The sequence below is a fragment of the Lithobates pipiens genome, unplaced genomic scaffold, assembly GCF_037356315.1.
Source record: "Lithobates pipiens isolate NorthernLeopardFrog02 unplaced genomic scaffold, aLitPip1_a1.2 Scaffold_1, whole genome shotgun sequence".
Classification (NCBI taxonomy): domain Eukaryota; kingdom Metazoa; phylum Chordata; class Amphibia; order Anura; family Ranidae; genus Lithobates; species Lithobates pipiens.
Genome location: NW_027507685.1, coordinates 237,005,691 through 237,023,548, shown reverse-complemented (window position 1 = coordinate 237,023,548; position 17,858 = coordinate 237,005,691). Strand labels below are relative to the sequence as shown.

General features: G+C 45.3%; 1 protein-coding gene across 1 annotated transcript; it reads right to left on the bottom strand.

The window, feature by feature from the left end:
- Positions 1-250: 250 nt before the first annotated feature.
- On the bottom strand, positions 251-17,815 carry LOC143975520 (peptidoglycan recognition protein 1-like). The gene is made up of 4 exons (XM_077478357.1): positions 17,736-17,815; positions 12,604-12,805; positions 11,733-11,848; positions 251-686 (listed from the first exon to the last, which is right to left on the bottom strand). The coding sequence occupies exons 1-4, from the start codon at positions 17,788-17,790 to the stop codon at positions 508-510; spliced, it is 552 nt and encodes a 183-aa protein (XP_077334483.1). The 5' UTR covers positions 17,791-17,815; the 3' UTR covers positions 251-507.
- Between the last annotated feature and the right edge of the window lie 43 nt (positions 17,816-17,858).

Below are 17,858 nucleotides of genomic sequence, written 5' to 3'. Positions count from 1 at the left end.
ACTTGACGGACCTGCACAGAGTCCTGACCTCAACCCGATAGAACATCTTTGGCATAAATTAGAGTGAAGACTCTGAGCCAGGCCTTCTTGTCCAACATCAGTGCCTGATCTCACAAATGTGCTTCTGGAAGAACGGTCAAACATTACAGTTCATGTGTGTCTAAAGGCAGGCGTCACAATACTTTTGGTAATATAGTATATTCAAGTATTTTGAACCAAGTGTAACCATAAAAAAAAAAAAAAACACATATAAAGTGCACAATTTTTTTATTTTTTTATTTCTGCTTGCAAAGTGAAAGCAAAACATTGATGTGAATATGAACACTCTGGCTCTTTCATGATGATACCTGTAGGCACTTTTAATAACCTTTAATGAGACACAAGTACATGCAGGTATGATGAGTGTGATCTTGGCTGCTACTTCTATGCTAAATTATTTGTTCCATTTATTTGTGGAAGTTGCCTGTTGGGATATACAATAAGCACAGAGCCTACTGGTGATCCATCTCAAGCTTTAAAGCGAGGCCATCCTTTAATGACATTGTAGAGGCTGTTTCCGGGACATGCGGTTGGATTCACGTTTCGGTGACCCCGCAGTCTATAATCGCCTCTGATTAACTTTCTGTCCACCCCACATTTGATAAGGTTTTTTGCAGCATTCAGGGCGGCAATTTTGGGGACACGATCTGTATAGAGGAAAGAAAATATAGTCATGAAAACGGAAAATTGTATCATACTTACTGTAATTTTCCTTTCCTGGTGCCTATCCATGGCAGCATACCTGATAAGCTCCGCCCCGGAGTTCTCCCCTCAGGATAGTGAATACATTATAAAAGAAAGAACCACCCCCCCAGCATTCTCCTGTTACATCGAATACCAAAGGAAGGGTATGTATGCTGCCATGGATAGGCACCAGGAAAGGAAAATTACGGTAAGTATGATACAATTTTCCATTTTCCTGGTGCCTCCATGGCAGCATAACTGTAATAAAATAAATAGCTAACAACTGGGTGGGTAATGCTCATAAAGAAAATTTTATTAAGGAATCCAGAGGGCTGACTCCATTGCCCTTCTTCCGAGCTCCACTGAAGTTAGTGCCCCTGGATCAGTTCTGTAATGGCGAGTGAACATGTACGGAGATGCCCAAGTAGCCGCCTTGCAAATAGTCTCCGGGGAGACATTAACCTTTGCCGGCCAAGATGAAGAGACTGTCCTCATTGAGTGGACTTTAACCACTGGAGGATCCATCCCTCTAGCCCTATACACTTTTTGGACTAGTTTACAAATCCAGGAGGCAATAGTTCCTAATGCCGTTTCCTTCCCTCTGTTCTTGCCCCAAGGAAGTATGAACAATTTGATTGATGCTCCAAAGGGGCTGTAGCCTGTCAATCACACCTTAGAAATGTCCAACTCTTGTAGTGAACCTGCAAGAGGATCCGTAAAGGTAGGTAGCGCCCAAGCTCCCAAGAGAGTGGAACGACGAGAACCTCTAGGGACACTACCCTACACTGTTCGTAACTCTACTCTATCCGGGGAGAAGGATATGTGCTCATCCTCTGCCCCTAAGGCTTGTAATTCCGAGGCCTTCTTCCCTGAAGTAACTGCAATTGAAAAAGGCAGTCTTGTCCATAGAGAAGCAGATTCTCTCGGGACAAAAGGCTGGGTCATCAAACAGTTCAGGACAAAGGGCAGATCCCAAGCTGGAAAAGCGCTTTTACTGGTGGCCGGATCTTTTTGACTGCTCTGTAGAATTGAATGATGAGCATGTCCTCCACCCATCTCTTTTGGGTAGCTGCTAAAATAGCCTGCACCTTCAGTGAACTTAGTCCGAGTCCAAGGTCCCGTTCTGCCTGCAGAAAATCCAAGAGAAGTGCAGTAGAAGGAATCGTGGGATCCGAGCGCTTTTCAGCCGCATATAGTTTGAACTTATTCCAGACCTTTGCGTACACATAATTTGTGTAGGGTTTTTCAGGCCTTCAAAAGCGTGGAGATTATAAGGACTTGAATTTCTCCCTTTCAAAATCCAAATATGCAGGTTCCATCTGAGGTGCTGGATGTACATATCTCCATTGAGAGAGAAGTTGAGATAGAACCCGAACTTTGAGAGGACGAAAGAAACTGAGGCACATTGCCCAGGAGAACCAAGGCCTCCTCCACCAATATGGGAGAATCACCCCACTCTGACTGGCTCCTTCTACCACCTGAGCAGAAACCACGAGAATAGGAGATTTGGAGGGGGGGGGATGCATAGGCTGTTTTGCATTGCCATGGGCTCGAGAGGGCATCCACTGCCTTCACCCGAGTGTCAGGCAGTCGGGAGAGGAATTTTGGTAATTTGGCATTCAGTGATGAGGCAAAAAGGCCGTATTCTCGGGGATTCTAGAGGTTCATAATCTTGCTGAATATCGAGGGGTGAATGACCACTCATTGTTGTCTTGAAAATTCCTAGACAGTTGATCTGCCTCCTTGTTCAGGTGACCCGGAAGCATGGGTGTCCGCAGAACTTTTTTCAGGGGGGGCATCATTTTAGGGTCACCCATGCACTGCCCCTTTTCGACAATGTCATTATCACATTATCATGGTCAGAGATTGCAGATGTAGTACAGTCCGTAGGATAAGTAATAGATATTGGCCAACAAGCCCTCTTACCAGACCCCACAAAACTACAGCAGTGATCCCTCCAACGGGATGATCGCTCACTCTGGGTTCCCCGGGGGGCGACTCTGGTCAATAGTGTATCATGTCTGTATCCTGGTAGTGGCTTGGTCTTTTTCTCTCTGGTGGCACTGGGCAGCAGGGCTCTCTCTGGTGGCGCTGGGCAGTGTGGCTTTCTGGTGGCGCTGGGTAGCCTGTCTCTCTCTCTCTCTGGCTTCCGCCCAGCACACTCCTCATTCTTTGTCCTGTAGCACTCTCTCCCTCAGCTTTTTTCCAGGCTGCAGTCTCTCAATCTCTTTCTTGATCGAGCCGTAGCCTCCTCCCTGTAGAAAATGGGGCCGCCAATCTCTGGGACTACATTCCCATGATGCTCTCCTCTCATTGTCTCCTTTGACTGGCCATTAGTTATGGCCAATGGGGAGGGAACAGAGCGGGCATGAAGCTGGGTGGGGAACCTGGTGACAGTTGCCATCTCTTCTCCCTGACAGAAGAAAGGGGGGGCGAGCGGGGGAAACCTCTGATAGCCTGCAGTACGCCTTTCTCCTGTCACAGCTCTGCTGAATTCTCTGCTGGACTGAGCAGGGAAAAGAGCCCAAAGTCACACTACACTGATGGGGGTCTTGACAACACCTTGATGGTTTCCCCCCACTGGTGGGTGGCACCCAGGTGCGGGCTGCCCACACCCCAATAGCGACGCAACTGTGCTAAATTTATGATCCGATCCCTGATTCTGAGGGGGCACTTGACCCCCCTTGCCTGTACCTGCGGACGCCCATGCCCGGAAGGAAGACTGCCCTCCATTCCATCGTACCCTTACGCATTCACCTGGGGGGAAAAGTGGTAATAAACACAACACAGTTTTTTAAAGTAGTTTATTAGGCAGCTCTGGGGATCTTCTTCTGACTTCGGGGGTCTTCTCGCCGGCCTCCTCCGCTATCTTCTGCTACTCTTTTGCTAGTGGAGGAGCCCGGCTTTCTCCTTCGTCGTCGTCTGGGGGTCTTCTTCCAACTTCAGCGGTCTTCTTCCGACTTCTCCTCGCTTTCCGGCCTCTTCTACTGTTCTTCGGTTCTTCTGTCGGGCTCCTCCGCTATCTTCTTCCAGCTCTTTTGCTAGCGTTAGTCCGGTCTTCTCGTTTGTCACCACCGCCGTCTTCTTATTCTTCTTCCTTCTTCTCATCTTCCAATGTTGACACAACGCTCTCTTTGGCTGTAATGCCGAGGACACGTTGCACGTTGCCATAGGGCCTTTCCCTCAAACAAGATGGCGCCCAGGGCGTCAATTCCCTGCACATGCGCCGAGCGGTCAAAAGCATTGATCGGAGCCTGCCCGTCAATTGGGAAAACCCTGATGAACCTAGATAGGGACCAATCAGCGGCATGCTTGCGTAGGCGCTCTTCGCACGAGGGACACCACCGGACCTGGAAAGGCAAGAGAGGTGCACAGGAAAGAAGCAAGGAAAATACAAGACATGGCACAGCCAGAACTATAGCAAAAGGAAAGTCGTCTTACCTGCCCACACAGAGGGTACCAGCCAAGCTTAACGTGCAGGACTACAACTCCAAGATTGGAGACTGCTGCTGTCCCAAAAGACCCTCCGATGGGGCTCCCCTCTTATCAGCGCTTTTAGCAGCTCAAGGAAGGGGACCGCATCTGGGAGAGGCCTGAACCCAGACGGAAGCTGCACATGGCAGAGGTAAAGACACGCAAGCACTATCCATCAGGTATGATGAAAAAAAGAGAATGCTGGGGGGGTGTGGTTCTTTCTTTTATAATGTATTCACTATCCCGAGGGGAGGACTCCAGGGTGGAGCTTATCACAGGTATGCTGCCATGGAGGCATCAGGAAAATAAATTAGCAGCTTTAGTGGAGGAAGCAAAGAAATTGCCATTTCTTGAGGATTTTATACCTTCCAAAATGTTTATTGGCCTTCATTATTATTATTATACAGGATTTATATAGCGCCAACAGTTTGTGCAGTGTTTTACAACATAAAAAAGTAATTCTCTTAAGATACAACTCAGTATGTCGGATAAAGCGGTATTAAACCCAAAAGCAAACATTTATTATATTTCAGCTTACCTATTTATAACTTTATGATTTTATTTATGTAGTCTCATAGACTCGCTGATCACAGAGCGAGCTGCACACACCCCGCAGGGGGCACACAGGCTTCACATGCATGGGAGGATATACATGGACGCCCTCCCAGCAATTTAGGCCCGCGCTGTAGCCATCTTTTGGTTATAGCCTGGTCACGAAGAGGATTGGGATTGGTTTTCCAGCAGAAGTGATCCAAGCTTTTTTACAGCAATTTTACAGCGCTCAGAAGGCCCCCCCTCCTGCTGCTGTTCCTGGGCTCTTACTTTTCACCACTGTAAAGCCCCATACACACTATCAGATTGTCTGCTGAGTTTTTCCTTCAGATTTACCAAAACCATATAATATGAGGACAAACCTTAGGAGTTTCAATGTGTATGCAATCAGGCAGGCCCTTCTACTACATGGTTTTGGTAAATCTGAAGGAAAAACTCAGCAGATAATCTGATAGTGTGTATGGGGCTTTAGTGATCGGGATGGCTGAGCACAGGGGAAATAGAGGAAAGTCCGTTCCTCCATCTGCTCTGTGATGAATGAAGCCAGAAACAGCAAGGATTTCACAACTTCTGGTTTCAGCAGATCAAACAGAGAGCAAGGGCAGCGCAGGGATCAGGGGTATAATCGAACCCTGATCTCTGCATAAAGAGCACCTGTCACTTCCCAAAGCTTTCACAAGGGATTCCTTTATTTTTACCTGGTGATCTGGTCAGTAAGTCTGTTTTTTTTTTTTTAAACTTCCAGACCAAGCTGTCCAGACAATGTAGGGGGTAGAATCGAGGGTTGGGACAAATCATTTACTACTACCAGGAGTGCATACAATCTTTAGCTTTTATTTATATATGTTAAAATTTTATCCCAAATGGAAGAAAATGGCTTACTGTAACTACTTAAAGTGTTAGCTGGAGTTCAGGTACTATTTGTTAGTCAAGTCTATCGAAATCTGCTAGTCTAATGCGCCGTACACACGATCTGACTTTCCGACGGGAATTGTTGGATGTGAGCTTGTTGGTTGAAAGTCCGAACATGTGTATGCTCCATTGAACATTTGCTGTCGGACTGTTCACAAACAAATGTTGGCTACCAGGTTCTCAAATTTTCCGTCGATAAAACTTTGTTGTCGGACTTTCCGATAGTGTGTACACAAGTCTGTCGCACAAAAGTCCCCGCAAGTTAAAAATCAAGTACAAGCCTGAAGCGCTTCGTCTTGTAAAACTAGCGTTCGTAATGGAGAAATCACATGACTATTGAACTTCCTTTTTATTGGCTTGCCATACGTCTTGTACGTCACTACGTTTGTAATTCATGGCCAACATTTGTGTTACCGTGTGTATTCAAGACAAGTTGGAGCCAACAACCTTTGAACAAAATTCCTCGGTTATGTTGTTGGAAAGTCTGATCGTGTGTCCGGGGCATGACACTATCTTGCCCCTAGACTGACAATACTGCTGTCCAAAAGTGTCTGCATTATTACTTAATTTGGAAATGAGACATCCTGAACAGGAAGTGGTTTACTGGAAGGATCACCAGGTGAAATAAAGGGGAAACAAGTTTAAACAAGAAAGCAAATGCAGACACCACATCTAAGGATTGATAAGCTTCAGTTTATTTTTATTTTTTGTTTTTGAGTTTAATACCGCTTTTATTTTGGCATTGGTACGTCTCCCATGGCAGTGCTTGCCTTTCCATGTATTTTTATTTTTTACCATAGCTTGCTGATTAAACCTACAAATGACTAGATCCACATTCTCAACCTTTTTTTTACGAAAGCGGAACCCTTAGGCCGTGTACACACGCGCGGACTGTTCGCCCAACTTTGTCCGTCCAACAGTTTCAGCAAACAGTCCGCTCAAAATTAGCATGGACGGACATGCCCACACACGACGAACGAACAGTTTGCTGAAACCGTGCGCGATGACGTGAACAGCACGTACGACGGGACGAAAAATACGACGTCCTATACACTGCATTATAGCTTTCGGCGTGAAAATCCTTTCTGAGCATGCGCGCAACTTTGTTTGACGAACAAGCCTACACACGAGCGGGCTGTTCGCTGAAACAAGGTTTCAGCGGACAGTTTTTCGGAAATTCCGAAAAACCTTGTCCGTCCAACTGTCCGCTGAAACTGTCCGCTGAAAGCCCACACACGAGCGGACTGTCCGCCCAAACACTGTTCAGCGGACAAAGTTGGGCGAACAGTCCGCCCGTGTGTACGCGGCCTTAAAAAAAATTTCTTGTCTTTTATTCTAAGACCAGTTCATGAGGAGTGAGAAAAATACTCATTACATTGGTGATTATTAAAGAAAATGCCTTCTTTATAGTGGTGGCCAGTGGGAAAAATGACCCTTTTATCATGGTGGTTAATTGGAAGGATGCCCTCCTCTCAGTGGTGGTCTGGTCAATGGGAAGAATACCCCTTACATTGGTCAGTGTTGAGAATGTTTTCCTTCCAGTGGTGGTTAGGATGCCATCCTTACAACCAGCTTTCAAGGTCATTGGTGTCATTCTGCTGGCTCTGCCAAGCAGCATTGCCAAGTGGCACTGGATGCCAAACTAAGCAGCTGTCAAATATGAAGTCTATCAGCCACAGGTCGTGGAACCCGCTAGCAAACTCTGGGTGAACCACAAAACCCTTTGTTGACAATGTCTGGTCTTAAATAGCAAGATTTGGAAAAAAAAGTTTCCCTACTAGCAGAAAGAATTGTACTATGCAATGAAAAACAGGGATATTTAGTTCACACATACAGTATCTCACAAAAGTGAGTACACCCCTCACATTTTTGTAAATATTTAATTACATCTTTTCATGTGACAACACTGAAGAAATAACACTTTGCTACAATGTAAAGTAGTGAGTGTACAGCTTGTATAACAGTGTAAATTTGCCGTCCCCTCAAAATAACGCAACACACAGCCATTAATGTCTAAACCGCTGGTGAATATATCCAAACTGGGCCCAAAGTGGCAATATTTTGTGCGGCCACCATTATTTTCCAGCTCTGCCTTAACCCTCTTGGGCATGGAGTCCACCAGGGTCTCACAGGTTCTCTGTCACTCCTCCTTGACGACATCACAGAGCTGGTGAATGTTAGAGATCTTGCGCTCATCCGCCTTTTGTTTGAGGATGCCCCACAGATGCTCAATAGGGTTTAAGTCTGGAGACATGCTTGGCCAGTCCATCACCTTTACCATCAGCTTCTTTAGCAAGGCAGTGGTCATCTTGGACGTGTGTTTGGGTTCCTTATCATGTTGGAATACTGCCCTGCGGCCCAGTCACTGAAGGAAGGGGATCATGCTCTGCTTCAGTATGTCACAGTACATGTTGGCATTCATGGTTCCCTCAATGATCTGTAGCTACCCACTGCTGGCAGCACTCATGTAGCCCCAGACCATGACACTCCCACCACCATGCCTGACTGTAGGCAAGACACACTTGTCTTTGTACTCCTCACCTGGTTGAGGCTACATGTGCTTGACACCATCTGAACCAAACAAGTTTATCTTGGTCTCATCAGACCACCGGACATGGTTCCAGTAATCTATGTCCTTAGTCTGCTTGTATTCAGCAAGCTGTTTGCTGTGCTCTCTTGTGCATCATCTTTAGAAGAGGCTTCCTTCTGGGATGACAGCCATGCAGATTAATTTGATGCAGTGTGCGGCGAATGGTCTGAGCACTGACAGGCTGACCCCCCCACCCCTTCAACCTCTGCAGCAATGCTGGAAGCACTCATATGTCTATTTCCCAAAGACAACCTCTGGATATGCCGCTGAGCATATGCACTTAACTTCTTTGGTCGACCATAGCGAGGCCTTTTCTGAGTGGAACAGGTCTTGTTAAACCGCTGTATGGTCTTGGCAACCATGCTGCAGCTCAGTTTCAGGGTCTTGGCAAACTTCTTATAGCCTAGGCCATCTTTATATAGAGCAACAATTCTGTTTTTTCAGATCCTCAGAGAGTTCTTTGCCATGAGGTGCCATATTGAACGTCCAGTGACCAGTATGAGAGAGTGAGAGCGATAACTCCAAATTTAACACACCTGCTCCCCATTCACACCTGAGAGCTTGTAACACTAACGAGTCACATGACACCGGGGAGGGAAAATGGCTAATTGGGCCCAATTTGGACATTTTCAATTAGGGGTGTACTCACTTTTGTTGCCAGTGGTTTAGACATTAATGGCCGTGTGTTGTTATTTTGAGGGGACAGGAAATTGACACTGTTATACAAGCTGTACACTCACTACTTTACATTGTAGACAAGTGTCATTTCTTCAGTGTTGTCACATGAAAAGATATAATAAAATATTTACAAAATGTGAGGGGTGTACTCACTTTTGAGAGATACTGTATTGCATGTCTAAGCTGGCCAACTGCATCAAAGTAATCACTCTTATGACCAGTCCTACTCTGCTTTGCCACTGCAATTGGTACGGTGGACACAATGCCAACATGGGGCAGACAGACACAAGGTGGGGGAGAACTACTAGGCTCAGGTTTGGTTACCCACCTGCATCGCAACAAAAACAGGATATTGCTGTGCACAAATCCCAATAGCTTATACATGCATATAATCTATAAGGTGCTAAAGGGGTTTGACCACATGTGTCTTTATGCCCCAGGTTGGCATGGTGTCCACGGTAGCATTAAGTATAGTATAGTCACATTGCACAGGGAGAGGCCAGTAAGTATGGAGACCAAAAAGGGAAAAACTGAACAAACATGTGTGCCCCCAATAGGCACCACCAAGGGATATAAAGGGACCTGTTCATGAGGGGGCAGAGGAGAAAATGCACCTTACATTGGTAGTTACTTAGAAGAATGACCTCCTTATACAGTGCCTTGAAAAAGTATTCATACCCCTTGAAATTCCCCCCATTTTGTCATGTTACAACCTAAATCGTAAATGTATTTTATTGGGATTTTATGTGATAGACCAACACAAAGTGGTACATAATTGTGAAGTGGAAGGAAAATTATAAATGGTTTTCAACATTTTTTACAAAAAAAATCTGAAAAGTGTGGGGTGCATTTGTATTTAGCCCCCTTCACTCTGATAACGCTAACCAAAATCTAATGAAACCAATTGCCTTCAGAAGTCATCTAATTAGTAAATAGAGTCCACCTGTGTGTAATTTAATCTCAGTATAAATACAGCTGTTCGGTGAAGCCCTCAGAGGTTTGTTAGGGAACGTTAGTGAACAAACAGAATCGTGAAGACCAAGGAACACACCAGACAGGTCAGGGATAAAGTTGTGGAGAAGTTTAAAGCAGAGTTAGGTTATAAAACAATATCCCAAGCTTTGAACATCTCGCAGAGCACCGTTCAATCCATCATCTGAAAATGGAAGGAGTATGGCACAACTGCAAACCTACCAAGACATGGCCATCCACCTAAAATGACAGGCCGGCAAGGAGAGCATTCATCAGAGAAGAGCCAAGAGGTCCATGGTAACTCTGGAGGAGCTGCAGAGATCCACAGCTCAGGGGGATCCACAGGACAACTATTAGTCGTGCTCTCCACAAATCTGACCTTTATGGAAGAGTGACAAGAAGAAAACCATTTTAGAAAGAAAACCATAAGAAGTCCCATTTGTAATTCGCTGGATGCCATGTGGGCGACACAGAAAACATGTGGAAGAAGGTGCTCTGGTCAGATGAGACCAAAATTAAACTTTTTGGTCTAAAAGCAAAATGCTATGTGTGTTGGAAAACTAACACTGCACATCACCCTGAACACACCATCCCCACCGTGAAACATGGTGGTGGCAGCATCATGTTGTGAAGATGCTTTTCTTCAGCAGGGACAGAGAAGCTTGTCAGAGTTGATGGGAAGATGGATGGAGACAAATACAGGGCAATCTTAGAAGAAAACCTGTTAGAGTCTGCAAAAGACTTGAGACCGGGGTGGAAGTTCACCTTCCAGCAGGACAACAACCCTAAACATCCAGCCAGAGCTATAATGGATTGGTTTAGCTCAAAGAATATTCATGTGTTAGCCCTTGTACACACGGTCGGAGATTCCGACAACAAAATCCGACGGATTCTGTCCGTCGGATTTTGTCCGATGGATCTTGTCCGAAACTGTTGCATACACACGGTCAGAAGAAGTTGTCGGAAAATCCAATCGTTCAGAACGTGATGACGTTATTTCGTTACGACGGGACTACGTTTAGGCTAGTAGCCAATAGCTTTGGTGTAGTAATTTGATCTGAGCATGCGTGGCACTTTGTCCGATCGGAATTCTCTACACATGATCGGAGTATGTCCGATCGGACCAGTCTGTCGGGAAATATTTCCAGCCAGTTGGAAAATTTGGTCCGACGGCTATCCCGACAGAAACAGTCCGATGCAGACCACACACAGTCGAATTATCCGACAAAACGGTCCGATAGGACACATTCCGACGGATTCTCCGACCGTGTGTACAAGGGCTTAGACTTGAAAATTGCTGTTCACAGACGTTCTCCATCCAATCTGACAGAGCTTGAGATATTTTGCAAAGAAGAATAGGCAAACATGTCACTCTCTAGATGTGCAAAGCTGGTAGAGACACCCCCAAAAAGACTTGCAGCTGTAATTTTAGTGAAAGGGGGTTCTAAAAAGTATTGACTCAGGAGGGCTGAATACAAATGCAAGCCACAGTTTTCACATCTTTATTTGTACAAAATTGTGAAAAACATTTATCATTTTCCTTCCACTTCACAATCATGTGCCACTTTGTGTTGGTCTATCACATGAAATCCCAATAAAATCCATTTACGTTTTAGGTTGTAACATGACAAAATGTGGAAAATGTCAAGGGGTATGAATACTTTTTCAAGGCACTGTAGTTGTGGTCCTTTAGAATAATCACAATCACTTAATGCAGCCAAACACACACATACCCAAACCAGCCCAACCCATTCCTAACTATTTAAAAGGAGGGCCTACAGGTGCTAGCCCTCTGTTTGGTCCTCTAATGGTGTTCTGCACCATCACTTACTTGTAAAGGTTCCCACAAAGCAGATGCCAAGGTTACTGTTAGAATTTATTGCATGAGAACCGTGAGTTGTCCAACCCCGACCTTCATAAATTGTCCCGTCCTCTGTAATGAGGAAGCTGTGTAGGAAATAGGGAAAGGTGATTGGTCATCAAAACAATACTGTACAAGCATAATACAGCCATACAAACTTCACCCCTCCCCCCCCCCCCCCCCCTTTGTCCATTCTTTAACAACTGTAAAAAAAAACTTTTGCAGACTTGTCTATTCTTATAATATGATTTTTTTTTTTAAGTATACCTAACCTCAAGAATCATAGGTGTGCGCAGGGGGTGTGTGTCGGGTTTGCCTGGGCACACCCTAATTAGGGGGTCGATAACCTGTTGATCGTGATCTACCTGTCAATCGTGAGCAGGTGATAAGTAAACCATAGTAGACATGTGCAAAAGGAAAAATTTGTTTAGTTTCGTTTTGTTTTAATTCGTTAATTAATTAATTTTGTTTAGTTATATTCGTTAAATTCGTTAAATTCGTTTTCGTATTTCGTTTTTGTAAAGGCAGGTGCCCTAATACTTTTGGTAATATAGTGTACTTTCTGTCCTTGCATGACAGTGTTGTAATTCAATGCTGTAGATACAGTACAGTAGATACAGGTAGGTGTTGTCACTCTAGGACATGAAGTGTATTACTGGAAGGATCACCAGGAGAAAATAAAATAAATAAAAAAAAATCTCAAAAAAGGAAACTTATGCAAGAAAATCACATCTGATGATGGATAAGTTGCAATAAATTACAGTTTCTTGTTCTTAGGTTCAGGTGCCCTATAATATGTACAGATCCCCTTCAATTAAATAGATCCATATTTGGTTCTCACTGATATCCGACGTCACACCATTTGTTGGTGTTCATGTGAAGGTTCTGTATGCCCTTCACTTGGGAGTTGCATGAGTTTCGGTTGTTACAGGAAGCTCCGGCGCTGTGGTGGATGATTACGCCCGGTACTGGAGTTTTCAACCTTGTCTTGCATGTGGACCTCCTAGCACCCCACTGGGCACGGGATACAATAGGTGGGCATCCTGCAAAGAATAGCACAGAAAAGTTCATGTTGACAATATAAATATACAATCAAAAAATATACCATCAAATACTAGTTCTAGTTAACAAAATGTTCCTGAAACAACTGTTATAGTGCAAGAAAATGCAGAGCACCAGCAGGATGAGGCTTTGTGCACATGGATGCATTTTCCTGCGCGTAAATACGCTGCCTATTTTTAGTACAGATACACTTTATTACCAAAAGTATTGTGACATCTGCCTTTACAAACACATGAACTTTAATGGCATCCCAGTCTTAGTCCGTAGGGTTCAATATTGAGTTGGCCCACCCTTTGCAGCTATAACAGCTTCAACTCCTCTGGGAAGGCTGTCCACAAGGTTTAGGAGTGTGTCTATGGGAATGTTTGACCATTCTTACAGAAGCGCATTTGTAAGGTCAGGCACTGATGTTGGACGAGTTGGCGTGGCTCGCAGTCTCCACTCTAATTCACCCCAAAGGTGTTCTATCAGGTTGAGGTCAGGGCTCTGTGCAGGCCCGTCAAGTTCCTCCACCCCAAACTCGCTCACTCATGTCTTTATGGGCCTTGCTTTGTTCACTGGTCCAAATCATTTGGTGGAGGGGGGATTATGGCGTGGGGCTGTTTTTAGGGGTTGGGTTTGGCCCTTTAGTTCCATTGAAAAGAACTGTTAAGGTGTCAGCATACCAAGACATTTTGGGCAATTTAATGCACCCAACTTTGTGGGAACAGTTTGGGGATGGCTCCTTCCTGTCCCAACATGACTGCGCCACCAGTGCACAAAGCAATGTACATAAAGACATAGATGAGTGAGTTTGGGGTGGAGGAACTTGACTGGCCTTCACACTCCTAAAATTTGTGGACAGCCTACCCAGAAGAGTTGAAGCTGTTATAGCTGTAAAGGGTGGGCCAACTCAATATTGAACCCTACGGACTAAGACTGGGATGCCATTAAAGTTTGTGTGTGTGTGTGTGTGTGTGTGGGTGTGTGTAAAGGCAGGCATCCCAATACTTTTGGTAATATAGTGTATCTCATTACTGAAGCCCCCGTCTGCTTAGTTAGGCATTGGTGAGCAAGTTACACAGTGTTCCCCCCAATCTGGGCACCCGTTAAGCTCTGCCCATGGGCTGAACACGACCGATTTAAGGCTTGTGATGCCATATTCCCGTTCAAAACCCTATTTGGCTTTTAAAATAAACCAGACAATGTCCTCCGAGATTTGTTGCAGTTATGTGTGGTGGTTTATCTCGATGATATCCTCATATTTTCCAAGTCCCTGGAGAGCCACCACACAGATGTCTGTCGTGTGTTTCAGAAACTAAGAGGGAACAATCTCTATTGTAAACTAGAGAAGTGCGAGTTCCATCGTGAACAGGTTACATTCCTGGGCTATGTCATTTCCACTGCTGGTTTTTCAATGGACCCAGAGAAACTTTCGGCAGTCCTACAGTGGCCTCGACCCGTGGGTTTATGTCCTCTACAGTGTTTCCTGGGTTTCGCCAACTACTATCGAAGTTTATTTGTAACTTCTCGTCTCTGGTCAAGCCCCTGACTGATATGACCAGAAAGGATGGTAATCCACAGAGTTGGTCTCCAGAGTCCATTAAGGCCTTTGAGTCTCTCAAGGTTGCCTTTGCTTCTGCTCCTGTGTTGGCACATCCTGATCCTACATTGCCTTTTATCCTAGAAGTTGATGCTTCTGAGACTGGAGTTGGCGCCCTTCTGTCTCAGCATCCTAACTCTGAGAGTGCTATGCATCCGTGTGGCTACTTTTCCAAGAAATTGTCACCTGCTGAGTGCAATTATGAGATTGATGATAGAGAGCTGTTGGCGATCATTTTAGCCCTGAAAGAATGGAGACATCTCCTTGAAGGTACCACTGTGCCTGTTCTTATTCTTACTGACCATAAGAATCTTATATTCTTGTCTGGGGCTAAGCAACTCTCTCCCAGAAGGGCGCGATGGGCTCTTTTCTTGTCAAGCTTTAATTACATTGTCTCATTCTTACCCGGTACTAAGAATGTAAGGGCTCACGACAATTTTCCTCCACTTCCAAGTCGGAGTCGGTTCCGGTTCCTATGATTCCTCCTGATCGTATCTTGGATACCGTTCGCACCAGTCTTACTTCTCTTTTGTGTGACAAAATTCTTGCTGCTCAGGTCCATGCTCCTCCTGAGAAACCTTGTGACTGCTGCTTTGTCCCAGAGAGTCTCCGTACTGCTGTGCTCCAGACTTACCATTCTCCCAAGGCAGCTGGCCATCCTGGGAAAAATCAACTCATTTGGGCCATTTCCCAACAATTCTGATGGCCTAGTCTACAGGCTGATGTTACTGCCTTCGTAGCTGCCTGTCCCGTGTGTGCTCAGAGTAAGACTCCACAACACCTTCCAGTGGGCCTCCTACAACCCATACCCAGTGGAGAGAGGCCTTGGACTCACCTGTCAATGGATTTCATTGTGGAGTTGCCCAACTCCCAAGGCAACACTGTTATCCTCATGGTGGTTGACCGGTTCTCAAAGATGTGTCATTGTATTCCACTTAAGAACTTTCCTACCTCTAAGGAACTGGCTTCCATTTTTGCTCGAGAGATCTTTCGCTTACATGGGCTACCCAAGGTGATTGTCTCGGACAGGGTCAGTTTGTCTCCCGGTTCTGGCGAGCCTTTTGTGCACAGTTGGGAATCCAGCTTGCATTCTCTTCTGCGTATCACCCGCAGTCTAATGGGGCTGCATAGCAAGCCAATCAGTCTTTGGAGCAATTCCTACGTTGCTATATTTCTGACTACCATAACAACTGGTCAGACCTATTACCATGGGCAGAACTTGCTCACAACAGTGCCTTGAATTCTGCCTCCCGATTGTCTCCATTTATGGCAAATTATGGTTTTCAACCTTCCATGTTGCCTGACTCGTTTGTTCCGCAGAGTATTTCTGCATTAGAGGAGCAACTTCATGGTCTTCATTCCACTTGGGTACAAGTCCAGGAGGCTCTCCGTCATGCTAATAATAGGTACAGACTCCATGCTGACCGCAGACGCCTGCCTGCGCCTTCCTACCAGGTTGGGGACAGGGTCTGGCTGTCATCTCGCAACCTCCGGCTTCGTGTTCCCTCACTGAAGTTTGCACCTCGGTTTATTGGGCCTTTCCGTATCCTTCGCAGGATTAACCCAGTGGCTTACGCGTTGGACCTTCCTCCTAGTATGCACATCTCAAATGTGTTTCATGTCTCCTTATTGAAACCATTGGTCTGCAACCGATTTACCACCTCGGTGCCACGTCCTCACCCTATTCAGGTTGAGAACCATGAGGAGTATGAGGTACAATCCATTGTTGACTCCTGTAGGTTCCGTGGGCGCATACAGTACCTGGTGCATTGGAAGGGGTACGGTCTGGGTTTCATCCTCTGACGTACATGCCCCTGTCCTCCTCCGCGAGTTCCATAGACATTTTCCCCTCCGAGGGAGAAGGGTCATTGAGGAGGGGGTACTGGCGTTGTTTCATCCCCAGTTATCCAGAAGGATAAGCCCCTGGTTTCAGTCACCCTTTCTTGGGCTAAGTCGTCCATCGAGATACAGGTTCTAATCGACTCTGGGGCTGCAGGCCTGTTCATTGATGCTGCATTTGTTTTGCAGCACTCGATTCCTCTGCAGCTGCGTGACACTCCACTTGCCATTGAGGCTCTTGATGGGAGACCTTTACAGCCTGCCTATGTGACTCATGAGATGTTTCCGTTGTCCATGGCCGTAGTGGCTCTTCACCATGAGATAATCCAATTCCAAGTTATTTCCCCACCCAGGTTTCCGATGGTTATTGGTTATCCTTGGTTACAGAGGCACAACCCCTCTTTTGATTGGCTCTGTGCTGAGGTTCTCTCCTGGTCACCACAATGCAGTGAGACATGCTTCCTGAAGGTATCCAAGGTCCTGTGCACCTCTTCACTCCCCTCCCTGCCGGTAGGAGTACCACAATTTTAGCGATGTCTTTCATAAAGGTAAAGCCGTTAGTTTGCCTCCACACATCTTATGATTGCGCAACTGACCTTCAACCTGGTGCCATACCTCCTTGTGGCCGGGTTTACCCTTTGTCGGTCTTAGAGGATAAGGCCATGGAGGAGTATGTTGCTGATGCACTTTCTCGAGGTTTCATCCGCAAATCCTCGTCTCCTGCTGGTGCTGGTTTCTTCTTTGTGAAGAAGAAGAGCGGTGAACTGAAACCTATGGCTGATATAGCGGTGGAACTGCTTGCCTTTCCATTCACCATTACCATCAGTTTTGAGACTGATTTTCACAGTCCTGTTCTTGGCCTGCTTTGTTCTCATTCTGACCCAAAGCTCAATCTTTAGTCTGTTGGCTCTGACTATAGATAGGTACCTGGCCATCAAGACAACTCTCAGGTCGGTGAATCGTGGAGGGGCCCAAATGGGGTAGCTTTTTACGATACATCATAGTAATGAGGTGTACAATGCCTATAGTAGCCAATCATATTTTCCACTTTTTTTATTTATCACAGTAAGATCAATGAAAAATATGATTGCCGATTGCTGGTATTGGTTATTTTAATTTTTTTTCCTTATTCAGTGTAATTATTATGCTATATAAGGAAAAAATAAATAAATAACCAATACCAGCAATCAGCAATCATATTTCATTGATCTTACTGTGATAAATAAAATATGATCATTTACAAGGGCGTATATAGGGGTGGAATTCGGGGTGGGGCAGGGTAGGAGTTGGGTGGGGCAACTGGTGGTGAGTAACTCTTGAAGGCTGGCTTGTAGCTCAGGACTTAAAATTTTTCGAGCCCTGTTAGAGGGATATGCTTTGTTCATTTTTCATTTTAAGGGTTTACAACCACTTTATCTACTACATAAATCAAAAGACAGTGTATTACAACTCATCTTTACAACATAATGCAAAAACTACTGAGTGCTTACCCAGAGCATTTTCAACAGCCCAGAGAACCGAGAGGAGGACGAGCCAACGAATCATGGTGATACAAAGGACACAGAGATATAAGGCTGTAAAACACAGTAGAAAAATGTAAAGGGTTGTGGAAA

What these genes read in the sequence shown, in the direction of transcription:
- LOC143975520 (XM_077478357.1), bottom strand. Translation starts at nt 17,790, where the DNA reads ATGATTCGTTGGCTCGTCCTCCTCTCGGTTCTCTGGGCTGTTGAAAAT. An exon ending in GGCTGTTGAAAATGCTCTGG is followed by an intron (nt 12,806 to 17,735) that starts GTAAGCACTCAG and finishes TATTCTTTGCAG; the next exon opens with GATGCCCACCTATTGTATCC. An exon ending in TGGTGTGACGTCGGATATCA is followed by an intron (nt 11,849 to 12,603) that starts GTGAGAACCAAA and finishes TTTCCTACACAG; the next exon opens with CTTCCTCATTACAGAGGACG.